General features: G+C 51.0%; 1 protein-coding gene across 1 annotated transcript in view; it reads right to left on the bottom strand.

Moving 5' to 3' along the window:
* LOC140424998 (raftlin-like) overlaps positions 1-16,280 on the bottom strand; it is a 237,064-nt gene that overhangs the window by 60,519 nt on the left and 160,265 nt on the right. The window contains 2 exon segments of the mRNA XM_072508756.1: positions 6,775-6,881; positions 8,936-9,139. Coding sequence (XP_072364857.1) covers positions 6,775-6,881; positions 8,936-9,139 — 311 coding nt within the window.

Genomic DNA, 16,280 nt, shown 5'->3' with positions numbered 1-16,280 from the left:
TTGCAGTCGGTGGAGGGAAGGGGCACTTTGAAATCCACGCTGAGGCATTCAAAGAGGCGGGAAGCCGTCACCAGGTGCGCTTTCTCTGGCCTGTAGAAGTGCGGCTTGCACTCCGCGCAGATTTGGCAGTTTCTGGTTACGGCCCTGACCTCCTCGATGGAGTCGGGCAGATTACGGGTTTTAACAAAGTGGAAGAACCACGTGACCCCCGGGTGGCAGAGATTGTTGTGGAGGGTCCGGAGTCGGTCTACTTGTACACTGGCACAAGTGCCGCGCGACAGGGCATCAGGAGGCTCGTTGTGCTTCCCGGGACAATACAAGATCTCGTAATTATAGGTGGAGAGCTCGATCCTCCACCGTAAGATCTTATCATTCTTAATTTTTCCCTGCTGTGCATTGTCAAACATGAAGGCTACCGACCGTTGGTCAGTGAGGAGAGTGAATCTCCTGCCGGCCAGGTAATGCCTCCAATGCCGCACAGCTTCGACGATGGCTTGGGCCTCCTTCTCGACAGAGGAATGGCGGATTTCTGAGGCGTGGCGGGTGCGTGAAAAGAAGGCCACGGGTCTGCCCGCTTGGTTAAGGGTGGCAGCCAGAGCTACATCTGATGCGTCGCTCTCGACCTGGAAGGGGAGGGACTCATCGATTGCGCGCATTGTCGCCCTGGCGATGTCTGCTTTGATGCGACTGAAAGCCTGGCGGGCCTCTGCCGATAGGGGAAAAACCGTGGACTGGGTTAGTGGGCGGGCCTTGTCTGCATAATTGGGGACCCACTGGGCGTAATAAGAAAAGAAGCCAAGGCAACGTTTCAGGGCCTTGGGGCAGTGGGGGAGGGGAAACTCCAAGAGGGGGCGCATGCGTTCGGGATCTGGGCCTATGACTCCATCATGCACTACGTAGCCGAGGGTGGCTAGGCGATCGGTGCTAAACACGCATTTGTCCTTGCTATAGGTTAAGTTAAGGATTTTGCGGTATGGAGGAATTTGCGGAGGTTGGTGTCGTGGTCCTGCTGGTCGTGGCCGCAGATGGTGACATTGTTGAGGTACGGGAACGTGGCCCGCAGACCGTACCGGTCAACCGTTCGATCCATCTCCCGTTGGAAGACCAAGACCCCATTTGTGACACCAAAGGGAACCCTTAGAAAGTGGTAGAGCCGCCCATCTACTTCAAATGCAGGGTACTTGCAGTTGTCTGGGCGAATGTGGAGCTGGTGGTAGGCTGATTTAAGGTCTACTGTGGAGAAAACCTTGTATTGCGCTATCTGGTTGACCATTTCAGATACGCGGGGGAGAGGGTACGCGTTGAGCTGCGTATACCTGTTGATGGTCTGACTGTAGTCTATGACCATCCTATGTTTCTCCCCGGTCTTTACAACCACCACTTGAGCTCTCCAGGGGCTGTTGCTGGCCTCGATAATGCCTTCCTTTAGTAACCGTTGAACTTCCGACCTAATGTAAGTCCGGTCCTGGGCACTGTACCATCTGCTCCTGGTGGCGACGGGTTTGCAATGGGGGGTAAGGTTTGCAAACAGGGAAGGCGGGTCGACCTTGAGGGTCGCGAGGCCGCAGACAGCGAGGGGGGTATGGGGCCGCCGAATTTGAACGTTAAACTTTGCAGGTTACACTGGAAGTCCAGTCCCAGGAGTGTGGCAGCGCAGAGATGGGGGAGGACGTAGAGTCGGAAGATATTGAACTCCATGCCCTGGACCGTGAGGTTGGCTATGCAGTACCCCCGGATCTCCACAGAGTGAGATCCAGAGGCCAGGGAGATCTTTTGTTTAATCGGGTGTACAGCGAGGGAGCAGTGTCTTACCGTATTGGGATGGATGAAGCTCTCCGTGCTCCCAGAGTCAATCAAGCAGGATGTCTTGTGCCCGTTGATGATTTCCGACGTCGTAGCGGTTGAAAGCGTTCGGGGCCGAGTCTGACCCAGTGTCACTGAGGCAAGTTGTAGAAGAAGCTGAGAGATCTCGTTGGGTGATACACGGCCACCCGAGTCGGGGTCCTGAGACGTCATGCAAGATGGCTGCCCTCATGAATCGCACATGGCCTGTGAGGAGAGTAATGGCAGCGGGCCCGGTTCACCTGTGGAGTCAGCGGCGGCCGACCGGGCCCGGCATACTGCCACGAGGTGCCCCTTCTTCCCGCAGCCCTTGCAGATTGCGAATCGGGCCAGGCAGCGTTGCCGGGGTTGTTTGTTTTGACCTCAAAAATAGCATCGGGGCCCCCCCCCCCCCCGGGGTTTCCTGGCTGCCGCACTGCACAAGCTTGTGGGGAATGTAGGGGTGCTTTGGAATCGGCCACGGGTGGGGTCCACCCTGTCCATGCGGATTCCGCGCGGTCGGGAACGTAGGCCTGGGCGTTGCGGGAGGCTGCATTTAGGGAGTGCGCAAGTTTCCGTGCCTCTTCAAGCCCTAGCGTGTCGTTTTCCACTAACAATGCGCGGTAAAAATCGTCCAGTGATTCCCCTGGGATCTGCCGTCTATGTAGCTAAAAGATGCTAAGCGTATAACTGATTCACAGTGCGGACGTGGTGCTCTTTTGACAAAGTCATTGCGTCCTCGAAACCATCCGCGTCTTTGATAAGCGTGTAGATTTCTGGGCTCACCCTTGAGTGGAGGACTTGCATTTTCTGTTCCTCCGTGGGGGTAGTCGGGGCTGTCCTGATGTACCCGTTGAAACATGCCAGCCAATCTTTAAAAGTTGCTGCTGCATTTGCCGCATGGGGGTTGATTTGTAGACACTCTGGCTTGATACGGAGAGCAGCCATTCTTCAATTTTGTTCATTAAATTGATGCACAATCAATCACTACTGAAGCGAGATTGTAGTCCAATTGAAGGCTTTAATGAACAAGTAGTTACCCCAGCAGCTCCGGTACAGAATGACTGCTGTGGGTGAAACACAGACTCTTATGCTCCGCCTGCTGGGCGGAACCAGCAGGCAGGTTCCACCACTCATACTACAGTATAAGGTACATCCCACCTAGGTACCGCAATACCCCTAATATAGTCTACCACACAACAAAATCACTTTAAAAAGAGAAAATCATTGTTGAAACTGTCAATGTTATTTGTGACACAGTAATAGTGCAAGTGCAGAGTTGAATGAAGATAACATGTTTTGCATGTTTTTTACAGACGGTTGGATGAGAATGCCAAGAGCCGCTGCAAAGAACAAAGAACATTACAGCACAGGAACAGGCTCTTCGGCCCACCATGCCTACACTGATCCAGATTCCTTATTCAGACCTACTATCTATTGCCATGCCAACAAAGGATGAAACAAGAAAATCTTACAAATATGTCTCTCTTCCATATTTTCTTGTTTAAATTCTGTTTTACAAAATGGACCACCATTTGCTGGTCTGATATAATGGCTGCTGGTCACATGCAGATAGTTCTAACCGCCATCCCCCATCGCTCTCAAGACTGCCCTTCAGAAAGTCTCCAATGGGACAAAGAATGGAATCGTGCCAGGCAAAGTCACACCACTGATACTGGACTTGGAGTCACTGGACTCCACTTGATTGGAGTATTTGCTCCTGCACTGGACTGTTTCCGGCTCATTCCGTCCTGCACTGGCCTGTGCTGCAGTCATGTCGTCGGCTGATTTCTCCATCTTGTTTCTCATTAGCCTGTTCCACGTTTGCTCATCTCCAGACACACAGATCGCAATATTGACCATCTCCAGACACACAGATCGCAATATTGACCATCTCCAGACATACAGATCGCAATATTGACCATCTCCAGACACACAGATCGCAATATTGACCATCTCCAGACACACAGATCGCAATATTGACCATCTCCAGACACACAGATCGCAATATTGACCATCTCCAGACACACAGATCGCAATATTGACCATCTCCAGACACACAGATCGCAATATTGACCATCTCCAGACACACAGATCGCAATATTGACCATCTCCAGACACACAGATCGCAATATTGACCATCTCCAGACACACAGATCGCAATATTGACCATCTCCAGACACACAGATCGCAATATTGACCATCTCCAGACACACAGATCGCAATATTGACCATCTCCAGACACACAGATCGCAATATTGACCATCTTTACCATCATTTTGAGAACAGGTAGGCTTGGATTTCAATTCATCAAATTACTGGGGCGTTTTTTCTAAGTTAAAAAGCACTGAAGCAGTTCGGCAGTGATCCATTTGTGTTTTTTTGAGGCTTGCACCTTTGCATTCTGTGAGGTGAGGGTGGGCAGCATTGGTGGCATAATTGGGAGCGGGGTAGTCTTTCACTGGAGGCAGAGCGTGACATCGTGATTTCAGAAATCAAGGTGAGCACGCACCGCCCCGCACCCACCCACCCCCGCCCCACCCCGCCAAGATGTTAATCTGCCTCTGCAGTGTTGGCAAGGGGCAAGGCCATGGATTTGTACACGGGATATGAAGAGGAAATTAGAGGTGTTGATGAACCAGAAATTAATGTCTATCAGTGAGACAGGCGTGATGGGTGAATGGGAGTTGATGCAAGTTAGGATATGATCACTTAGCAACTCCCACCCAAAGGAAATTGAGGAAAAGACAGAGAATAAAGTAAAATAAGAGTTAAAGGGTGCTATTCAGCGATCCCGTTGCACCGGGCACAAATCCGGGCGCAACAGGTGAATTGCACGCGAGCGCAAAATCCGGCTCCACGCCTGGCCGACCGCGAGTTGTTCAGTCTGCCACGATCGGGACCTCGCCCTCACTGGGCGAGCTCCACATCTGCATATTTAAATAAGCTGTAACAGCTCATTTGCCCAGCGCCCGGGACTCACTGGCTGCGCCTGGGAAACCTCACCAGGGCGCTGTATTGTACTGGTTCACACAAATGTGTGCCATTGCAGACCCCTGGGTGGTCGGAGACAGGGAAGGGTAGCACCCTAGTACTCCCCCTGGCATCCGGGCATCTTGGCACTGCCAGCCTGGTACTGCCACATGGACACCCTGACAATGCCACCTGGCACTTCCAGGATGCCTGTGTGGCACTGCCAGGGTGCCAGGGACATTGCCAGGGTGCCACAGACTTACCCCCTTGGGCCAATGTGAGGTTCATTGGGCCAGGACTACTCTGGGAAATACCTGCACCAATCCATACTCGCGTGAATCCAGGGCCAGAGAATCACGGAGATGTGGAGAATCTGTTACCCAGCCTATTAATAGAATGAAAATGGGTTAATTTGACCTATATTGCATCCTCCTGCTGGAGTGGCGTGTGAACTTCGATGCCACTGCCAGCGGGGGGATGGAGAATCCAGCCCATGGAGTCTAGGAGTTCATCAACTCTGGTGGGAATCCTCCGGCCATCAAGATTCTCTTTTCCCGCTGGCAGTGCACCCCTGTCTGTGGGCTGGTTTCAATGGGAAGTCCCATTGACAAGCGGTGGGAGCAGAGAATCCCGCCACTAGTGAATAGCGGGCCACTGAGAAACACACAGCCGGGGAACAGAGAATCCCCCCTCTGTTTCAGAGCAAGTTTCAAACAATGGCAGATATGAATTCCAGGAAGAAGTGCAGTCTAGGCAAATCCAATCATGGGGGGGCACTCCCACCCATTATGGATTCAGTTCAGAACTTTCATGACGCTTGATAGTTTGTGTCGAAGTTGCAAAAATCACCTGACCCCTTGGTAATTACCTTAACAGATAATCAGTGTCCATTTGTAAATAAATAAAGACAGTTCCAGAAGACTTTAAATAAGAAGACCAACATGTGGTTTCTCATAGCTCCCTTCAAAATTTGTTGCTGGGCTTTAAGTTGTTTAACCGCAGCATGAACTATTGTTTCATTTTGGTGGCTTGGGATAATCACCGTGTTGGTTTCAAAATGATCCATTCAAAGCAAGAAATACCTTTTTGGATGGTTTCAGGAGATGGGTAGCGACACCTCTAGTCGGAAATGTGTAATTTCCTCTTTTTGAGACTGTGTGGCAGTTTGGGAATCCACAGGCTGAGAGTCAGGTGACCTTTTCCAACCCATCGTTGTCCATTTAAAAAATAAAAGTCAGTTCCAGAGGATTCCACACGGAGTACAGTTTATGTATATTATGCCTTTACTGGACATGATGGTAGGAAGAATGAGGAGAGGCAATTTAAAGTGGAGGGTATAATTCCAAAGTGGGTGCAGCAGCAAAGAGATCTTGGGGTGCACAAAACATTGAAGGGGACAGGACAGGTTGAGAAAGTGGTTAGAATGCATGTGGGATTATGGGCTTTATAAATAGCCTCATGAAGTACAAAAGCGGGGAATTGTGGTGAAGCTTTATTAAAGATTGCTTTTTCCTCAATGGGAGTATTGTGTTCAATTCTGGGCACCAGATTTTGGAAAGAATGTGAAGGCTTTAGAGAGGGCGCAGAAAAGATTTACGAGAATGGTCTCCAGGATAAAGGACTTTTAGTCACATGGAGAAGCTGAGGCAGATTGAATCAGGGCTTTCAAAAGGGAATTGGATAAGCACATGAAGAGAAATAAATTGCAGTGAAATGGAGAAAAAGCAAGGGAGTGAAGCCAACTAAATTGTTCATACACAGAATAGGCATGGACAAATTGAGCCGAATGGACTCATTCTGTGCTGTAGCCAATCTATGACAATCTATTACAAAGTGTGTCTTCATTGCTTGAAGATATATTTTGCTTACCGACAAAGCTGCTGAATTATCAGCTGATAATACATATGAGGTATGATCCACACAATGGGTACATATATTTGTAATGCAGAGACCCATACAGCCTCCTGCACTGACACTTACATTAATCACCGTCCACTGCTCCACAACTATGGCATCATAGCTTTCACACTTCTCCTCAGAAACTCCTTCAAAGATTAAGAGCCCATCCACTGATTTTGGTACTGAATCTGTTCAAACATGAAACATATATCTGTTTAGTTGGTTGACCTTCACAGAGCTATCAAAGAGATGTTAAATTTGATAAAATATCTGCTACCACTGCAGCCAGAAATACTGGCCAGGATTTTATGGCCCTCTCAAGGTGGGTCTATTTCCCCACCTGTCAATTTCCAGCTCAGCACTTCAAAATCACTCAAGCTTAAAGGAGCATGATTGAAATGCACTTAATTCTCTTTGATGTAGTTGATGTTTGTAAACATTGTGGTTACAGCACTTAGAGTAAAGAAGATGAATGAAGTACGGCTAACAGCTGTTTTGTGGAAGCTGTCAATCACAGCCCACTACCAGAAATGTGCAGCAATCTGAGGGGTTTAAACACAGCGGTTCTCTTTATAGGAATTGGCATATGGTGCTTCCAGGTGAGTGTTACAACTGCAATTTGTTGACTGCATTCTAGCTTCCAGACAGGGGTCTCTTTTCTGGGAGGGGTGGGGGGGTGGAGTCCTTTTAGTTTGGGGTCCCTGGGTGGTCTCTCTATTTAGAGAGCTCCTTTAGATCGGTGGTCCCTCTGGGGGGTCCCTTTAGTTAGGGGTTCCTGCGGGGTCTCCCTATTTAGGGAGTCCCTGTGTGGGGTTTCTTTAGTTAGGGGTCCCTGGGGGGGGGGGGGGGTCTCACTATTTAGTGGGTCTCTGTGGGGAGTCCCTTTAGTTAGGGGATCTCTCCTGTTATTGAGTGTCTCAGGGGTGGGCGTGGGGGGCATTTGGTAGGGGAGGAGTGGGCAGGTAGTGCCTTGTGCAGGCGAAGGATGGCTCTCGGGTGGACTTCGAGGGCAACACCCTAAACACCTTTGGCCCACTGTGGGGACCACCACATCAGGTACATGTTTGATGATACCTGTAGTGATCTGCGTCCACGTGATTCCCAGTCCGGAGGATCAGAGATTTGTGAGGGTTTGAAGCATCTGGTGCCGGGCCTGCTAACTGGATGTCAATGGGCCATTAAGACCTATTTGCTTCCATTACCATCCTCCCGCTGGCACGCGGGCCCAAACCCAGATCCCGCCGCCGGTGGGGGCTGCAGCATAGCAGTCGCTTTCGGCTGGACACCAGATTCTCCGCCCGATTGCTATCCGCATTGCCGGCATCATGGGGCAGAGAATCCAGCCCCTTGTTTCCACACAGCAGTCACTGTGTAAATCTTTCCCCTTGTGACTGTCCAGTTTAGGTTGCAGTTTATCGTCATGGCTTTTTTAGGAGGGGCAGCTGATCTTAAACAACTGTAAATGTACACAATATCATTGCTTCTGTTTATTTATTTAATGACTACTTGGTATATCATAGCACTGTTTAATGAAGTGTTTTTTGTGCCATTTTCTGGAATTGAGCAAGATCACAAGGGCACATGATATAACGGGTTTGTCAAAATAAATAATGAGGTTTTGTCCTAATCTCTGGCGTAACTACAAAGGATTTAGATTATGAGCAGGCGGAATACACTACTGGTCATAGGGAACATGGGTTGTTGGCTCACAGGACTAGTCTGAGATGCTAAGCCTAACAAAAATATTTAGACCAAAAACCAACATTGTATAATCAGTCTTTGTGATACCAAACCGACAGTTTACATCTCCAAAGACACACAAATATAGCTTTACATTTTTTATTTCTCTAATTTTGTAGAATTAAAAAATTGATTTTTAAACTGGGTCATTCTGTGGGAAAGAAGTGTCTAAGAATTGGATCAAAACCGTGAAGGGGTATTGCAATTTAACAACAAAGAGGTCTTCATCAGCTAAAGTTTATAAATTAGAAGCTGTGAAAAGTAAAAGCCAGCTTTGCATTTATTTCCTAAATTAATTTGGAGCTCTATTATTTCACCAAGCTTTCCATCTGATCTAATAAGAAAACAGTTGAAAATTCACAACATTGGTCTCAAGTATATCCCACCAGACTTTGCACCAATAATATCGTACCATGTTTCCTGCAATAAATCAATGTGTAATATTTCCGAAGTTTCTTATTTAGGATTAGGAAACAAAGCGAATTAAAATTTTCATATGTACCAGTCGGTGTTCGCAGACAAATCAAAGCATCCACCAACAGGGCTCCCTTTGTGAAGTGCTGCGTCATATGCTCCAGCCAGTTTGCTTCTATACTGTTAATATCCTGTCCCTTTTTACAGATCTTCAGTGGAATTGTGGCTGTATAATACTTGTAAGGTCTCTGGTTTTCTTGCGATTTATTGAAAAGGAGAAACACTTCATTTTCTAGAAAGAAACAGACAAAAATTCGTTATGTTTGAGGGGACTAAGACCTCACAGAATATTTTTATAAATATAGATATCTTATTTCTAAAACTTTAAAAACTGGACAAAGGCTTTTTAAAAAATAGTTGAATCTATGTCTGTCTGTGACCGCTGAACACAAGGAGCTATCTGACAGTTTCAAAGCAACATACACCTCGTTATCGATGAAGAGACACTAATGACACATTGTGGGCAGCACAGATCAAATCAAAGAGAGCTATACCAAGGTCCACTGCATTTCGTAACCCGGTTGGCCAGCTGGAGTCTAATCATTTGATAGAACAGAGACCCCCATCACCTCCCTTTCAATTCTTACTGGTTGAGACATTTAAATATCTTGGGGATCCAGACAGGGGATACACATTATGTCAAAGACACTATGAAGAGGTGGGAGTCATTTACATGGATCTTTAGCTTGTTTAACGAGTAATGTTTCTTTTGTGAGGGCCACGAAGAATCCAGCACGAGTTTCAAGGATACAAAGAAATAACATTTATTTACAATAACATATATATATACACAACAGCAGCAACCTCGCTTGCTGCTTATTTATTCCTGCTGGTTCCAAACTGGCCAGCTTTATTTATGCAGGGAGTCTGCTAATGATTTCTCCGCCCCCCTCATTGGGGAAGCTCATACTCCCACAGGATTGTGGGATTGTCATTAGTCCCCAGCCAATGGTAAGCAGGCAGGTCATAACATCTCATCCTCACTTCCGGTTGCAGCCATGCGGAGCTAAGCCGCACGATTCGGCAGCTCCCGCTATCACGGACTTTCGGGCTCGTTAGAAGAGCCCCAACGGAATGTTTTTCAAAGACAACCCGTGGGGAAGGGAAGAGAGAAGTCCCCCTTCAACTTTTATGGACCGGACCAGAAGTGAAACGGCCAAAAAAGCGTCATTGGAGCAGCGGGAGAAGCGAGGGCAAAAAAAACAAAATGGCGGTGGCCAGGGACAAAGCGGAGTGCAGGCCGGAGCTGCAGGAATTCATCAAGCGCTGCTTCGAGGAGCTGCGGAAGGAGATGCTGGCGCCTATGCTGTCGGCAATTGAAGGACTAGGGATGACCCAGAAGGCCCACGAGGTAAAGATCCAGGAGGTACAGAAAAGTGTCAGTGAGAATGAGGACGAGCTATTGGGCCTGGCGGTGAAAGTGGAGCAGCACGAGGCGCTACACAAGAGGTGGGCGGGAAGACTCGAAGACCTGGAGAACAGGTCGAGGAGAAAGAATCTGCGGATCCTGGGTCCCCCTGTAGGAGTGGAGGCGGCCGATGCCGGGGCATACGCGAGCACGATGCTTGGGGCGATGATGGGCGCGGAGGCCCCTTCGAGGCCGCTGGAGCTGGACTGGGCACACTGGGTGCTGGCGAGGAGGCCCAAGGCAAATGAGCCGCCAAGGGCGATGGTGGTGAGATTTCACCGGTTCACGGACAGAGAGAGGGTCCTGAAATGGGCCAAGAAGGAGCGGAGCAGTAAGTGGGACAATGCAGAGATCCGAATATACCCGGACTGGAGCACGGAGGTTGCAAAGCGAAGAGCGGGTTTCAACCGGGCCAAAGCGGTGTTGCACCGGAAAGGAGTGAGATTTGGAATGCTGCAGCCAGCGCGACTGTGGGTCACATACAAGGACCAACACTATTATTTTGAAACGCCTGAAGAGGCATGGACCTTCATACAAACCGAAAAGTTGGACTCAAACTGAGGGTTTGTGAGGGTGGGGGGGATGTTTGAGGTTTGATGTGTGATGGTTGTTGTATATAGGGGGTCAATCACGCGCAGGAAATGTTACATGGGCTGGGGGAGAGAGACAAGTCCGCGACAGGAGCTGCGCCAGAGGGGGCGGGGAAGGCTTTGGAAAGCGCGGGGTTTTTCCCGCGCGAGGGACGAAAGGCGGGAAGGGGAATGGAGGAACGCATACTGATTGGGACACTCCCACACGGGGAGGTCGATGGGACGGGGGGGGGAAGCCGGGGTCAGCAGGTGCCAGCTGACTTACGGGAGTGATATGGGGGGAGCAAAAAAGCTAGACAGGGGAGGGGGAGAAGGGGGGGAAAAAGGGTTGCTGCTGCACTGGCTGAAAGGGAATGGGACACAGAAGAGGTGGTCGGGGCGGGGGTCCCCCGGCTGGGGGACTGGAGGGTGAGGGCGGCGCGGACACGGGACTGGCCTAGAAAAGGAGATGGCTAGTCGGCGGCGGGGGGGGGGGGGGGGTGAGAGCCCCTCCAATCCGGCTGATAACATGGAACGTGAGGGGCCTGAACGGGCCGGTGAAGAGGGCACGAGTGTTCGCGCACTTAAAGGGACTGAAGGTGGACGTGGCCATGCTCCAAGAGACACATCTGAAGGTGGTGGACCAGGTCAGGTTAAGAAAGGGATGGGTAGGACAGGTATTTCACTTGGGACTGGACGCGAAGAATAGAGGGGTGGCAATATTAGTGGGGAAGCGGGTGTCATTTGCGGCCAAGACTATCGTAGTGGATAATGGAGGGCGATATGTGATGGTGAGCGGTAGGTTACAGGGGATGTGGGTGGTGTTGGTAAATGTATACGCCCCGAACTGGGATGATGCTGGATTCAAGAAGCGCATGTTGGGGCGCATTCCGGACCTGGAGGTAGGAGGCCTGATAATGGGTGGGGACTTCAATACAGTGTTGGACCCAGCACTGGACCGCTCCAGATCAAGGACTGGAAAGAGACCGGCGGCGGCCAAGGTGCTTAGGGGTTTAATGGATCAGATGGGGGGAGTGGACCCATGGAGGTCTGCAAGGCCGCAGGCCAGGGAATTTTCTTTTTTCTCAAATGTGCACAAAGCCTACTCCCGGATAGATTTTTTTGTTCTGGGCAGGGCGCTCATCCCGAGGGTGGAGGGGACGGAGTATTCGGCCATAGCCGTTTCGGATCACGCCCTGCACTGGGTGGAACTGGAGCTGGGCGAGGAGAGGGACCAACGTCCGCTGTGGCGGCTGGAAGTGGGACTGCTGGCAGATGAGGTGGTGTGTGGGAAGGTGAGGGGGTGCATCGAAAGGTACTTGGAGGCCAATGACAACGGGGAGGTGCGGGTGGTATGGGAGGCGTTGGAGGCGGTGATCAGGGGAGAGCTAATTTCCATCAGGGCTCATAGGGAGAAGACAGAGGGCATGGAAAGGGAGAGGTTAGTGGCGGAGATTTTAAGAGTGGACAGGAGATACGCAGAGGCCCTGGAGAGATTACTTGGGGAAAGACGACGGCTCCAGACGGTGACCTGTTGACCACAGGGAAGGCAGAGGCACAGTGGAGGAAGGCGCAGGGGGCGACCTACGAGTATGGGGAAAAGGCTAGTCGGATGCTGGCACACCAGCTCCGTAAGAGGATGGCAGCGAGGGAAATAGGGGGAGTCAAAGATGGAAGGGGAGCCACGGTTCGGAGTGCGACAAAAATAAACAAGGTATTCAAGGCCTTCTATGAAGGGCTGTACAGATCCCAGCCCCCAGCGGGGGAAGAGGGGATGAGACGATTCCTAGACCAACTGAGATTCCTGAGATTGGAGGAGCAAGAGGTGGCTGCTTTGGGGGCACCAATTGGGTTGGAGGAGCTGAGCAAGGGTTTGGGGAGCATGCAGGTGGGGAAGGCCTCGGGACCGGATGGGTTCCCGGTGGAGTTCTACAGGAAGTACGTAGACCTGCTGGCCCCGCTACTAGTGAGGACCTTTAATGAGGCAAGAGAGGAGGGGACCCTGCCCCCGACAATGTCGGAAGCGACGATTTCTTTGATCCTAAAGTGGGACAAGAACCCACTGCAATGTGGATCATACAGGCTGATCTCGCTCCTCAATGTGGATGCTAAGTTGCTGGCAAAAGTGCTGGCCACGAGGATCGAGGACTGTGTCCCGGGGGTGATCCACGAGGACCAGACGGGATTCGTAAAGGGCAGGCAATTAAACACTAATGTGCGGTGGCTCTTAAACGTGATAATGATGCAATCGGAGGAGGGAGAGGCGGAGATAGTGGCAGCTATGGACGCGGAGAAGGCCTTTGACCGAGTAAAGTGGGAATACCTCTGGGAGGTGCTGCGTAGGTTTGGGTTCGGGGGAGGGTTTATCAGTTGGGTTAAGCTCCTTTACAGAGCCCTGGTGGCGAGTGTAGTGACGAACCGGCGGAGGTCGGAGTACCTTCGGCTGTACCGAGGGACGAGGCAAGGGTGCCCCCTGTCCCCCCTGTTGTTTGCATTGGCGATCGAACCCTTGGCCATGTCATTGAGGGAGTCTAGTAAATGGAGGGGGGTGGTCCGAGGGGGAGAAGAGCATCGGGTGTCACTTTATGCGGATGACCTGTTGCTGTACATGGCAGATCCAATGGAGGGGATGGTGGAGGTCCCTCACCATCTAAGGGAGACTAAGGGAGTTTGGGGAGTTTTCGAGCTATAAGCTCAATGTAGGGAAGAGTGAGCTCTTTGTACTACAGGCAGGGGACCAAGAGAGAGGGATAGGGGATCTACCGCTGAGGAGGGCGGAGGGGAGCTTTCGGTATCTGGGGATCCAGATAGCCAGGAGTTGGGGGGCCCTACATAAACTGAATCTGACGAGGTTGGTGGAGCAAATGGAGGAGGACTTCAAAAGATGGGACATGTTACCGCTCTCGCTAGCGGATAGAGTGCAGTCGGTCAAAATGGTGGTCCTTCCGAGGTTTCTGTTTGTGGTTCAGTGCCTTCCCATCGTGATCACTAAGGCCTTTTTTAAGAGGGTAGGTAGGAGTATTATGGGGTTTGTGTGGGCGAATAGGACCCCGAGGATAAGAAGAGGGTTCCTGGAACGCAGTAGGGACCGAGGAGGGTTGGCGCTGCCAAACCTAGGGAGCTACTACCTAGGGAGCAGAGGAGGGGGGGGGGAATGGGGGATTGCCTGGGAGGGTGGATGAGCAAGAGATAACATGAAGGATTGGGGAAACTGGCACGTGCGGGAGAGAGCCAGTGTACAAAGCTATGTAACATATCATTTTACCATGTATATATCTTCCTCTGTGCGATTTCTTGTTATTTTGTTATGAAGGGGGGGGTTATTGTTTGTAAGGGTGAAAGATTGTGTTAAAAAACTTTAATAAATATATATATATTTTTTAAAACCATCTCATCTTGGTCGCCAGTTTTGTGAGGGCCACGAAGAATCCAGCACGAGTTTCAAGGATACAAAGAAATAACATTTATTTACAATAACATATATATATATATATATACACAACAGCAGCAACCTCGCTTGCTGCTTACTCCTTCCTGCTGGTTCCAAACTGGCCAGCTTTATTTATGCAGGGAGTCTGCTAATGATTTCTCCGCCCCCCTCATTGGGGAAGCTCATACTCCCACAGGATTGTGGGATTGTCATTAGTCCCCAGCCAATGGTAAGCAGGCAGGTTATAACCGTTTTCTTGTATACTGGAAAGCTTCAGTCTGCCATTTTACCATCTAACTAGCAGACTGAAAAAGAGCTCTGCCCAGATCGAATACCTAGCCGCATCTATGTTGTTTTCTGCTGAAACATCTCAGCCATTGCCTACAAGATTGATCCCTCTCTGCGTGCCTATCGCATTGTGTGAAGTCAATTCCACTGGAAATGTAAATTATGCAGCATCACTTCTGACCCGCCAGCCTCAATAAAGAAATACCTCAGTGGGCTATGATTCTGAATTCTGGAACTCACATGAAACAATAATTATTTCCTCTGTGGTTGTTTTCCTGTAAATCTTTCTTTTTTCTATCCCTCTTTTACTGTATGAATGACAAGGAGGCAACATTGCCATCCTCCTCTTGGGGTGTGAGTATGTGCAAATAAACTAACCCCTTGAGTTCATCCTATCTCACGTTCACTGTGGGGTTATTAATAGGAAATTGGATCACACCAAAACTGTGGAATTGGGAAATACGCTATCACCTCTAAAGGGGGAAGCAAATCAAAACACCTTTCTGTTTACAGGGGGGTGGTGAAAGAAGAGGTCAGGGATTTTTAAATTAACCCCTCTTGACTGTAACAAGTGTGAATTAAAAGAGATTTAGAATATATTTGTATTATTTATGCAAGACTGGGTGTAACTGAATTGAAGAATATACCGTTGTTTCTCCTGCATTGTCAAAAAGTACAGACTAATGAAAATCAGGGGTGGAATTCGACCCCCGCCCCCCCAAGCCGGGTGGGAGAATCGCCCGAGTCCCGCCACACCGACGCCCGCACGCGATTCTCCCACCCCTCCCAAACCGGCGCGGCGCGAATCACGGCTGCTGGGAGAATCGCCGCTTGTCGTTGGTAATGGGCGAGTGGCGATTCTCCGGCCCAGAGGGGCCGAACGGCCTGCCCAACACGACAGGTTCCCGCCGGCGCCATCCACACCTGGTCGCTGCCGGCGGAAACAGCGCGGGAACGCTGGGGGGGCGGCCTGTGGCGGGCCGAGGGGGGTTCCTCCACCACGGGGGGCCTAAAGGGGTCTGGCCCGCGATTGGTGCCCACCGATCAGAGGGCCGGCCTCTCTAAAGGAGGACCTCCTTTCTTCCGCTGCCCCACAAGATCCATCCGACATCTTCTTGCGGGGCGGCCGCATCATTTACGCAGCGCCACTTTTACACGGCGCCAAGGCCCGGCAAGGCGCGTAAATGCCGCGGCGCCACTCCTAGCCCCCCGGGGGCGGGAGACTAGGGGGCTGGGAACGGCCTCCGACGCCGGAGTGAAACACCCGGGGCGGGATTCTCCACTCCCGCGCCGGTTGGGAGAATCGCCTGAGCCGCCAAAATTTCCCGGGACGCCGGTCCGACATCCTCCCGCGATTCTCCCAAGCGGCGGGAACGGCCCGGTCGAGTTCCGCGGGCCGCAGGCCGGAGAATCACCGGAGACACCCAAAATGGCGATTCTCCGGCACCCCCGCTATTCTCAGCCCTGGATGGACCGAGCAGCCAGGCCAAAACGGCGGGTTCGCCCCGGCGCCGTCCACACCTGGTCGCTGCCGTCGGGAACAGTGCGCGAACGCTGGGGGGGCGGCCTGCGGGGGGGGAGGGGGGGGGGCGAGGGGGGATCCTGCACCGGGGGGTACCTCAAATGTGGGGTGGCCCGCGATCGGTGCCCACCGATCGTCGGCCCGTCCTCTCTGAAG

The sequence above is a fragment of the Scyliorhinus torazame genome, chromosome 6 (assembly GCF_047496885.1).
Source record: "Scyliorhinus torazame isolate Kashiwa2021f chromosome 6, sScyTor2.1, whole genome shotgun sequence".
In the NCBI taxonomy this organism is placed as follows: Eukaryota; Metazoa; Chordata; class Chondrichthyes; order Carcharhiniformes; family Scyliorhinidae; genus Scyliorhinus; species Scyliorhinus torazame.
Note: the sequence above shows the minus strand (reverse complement) of the source record. Positions and strands in the feature narration are given on the sequence as shown.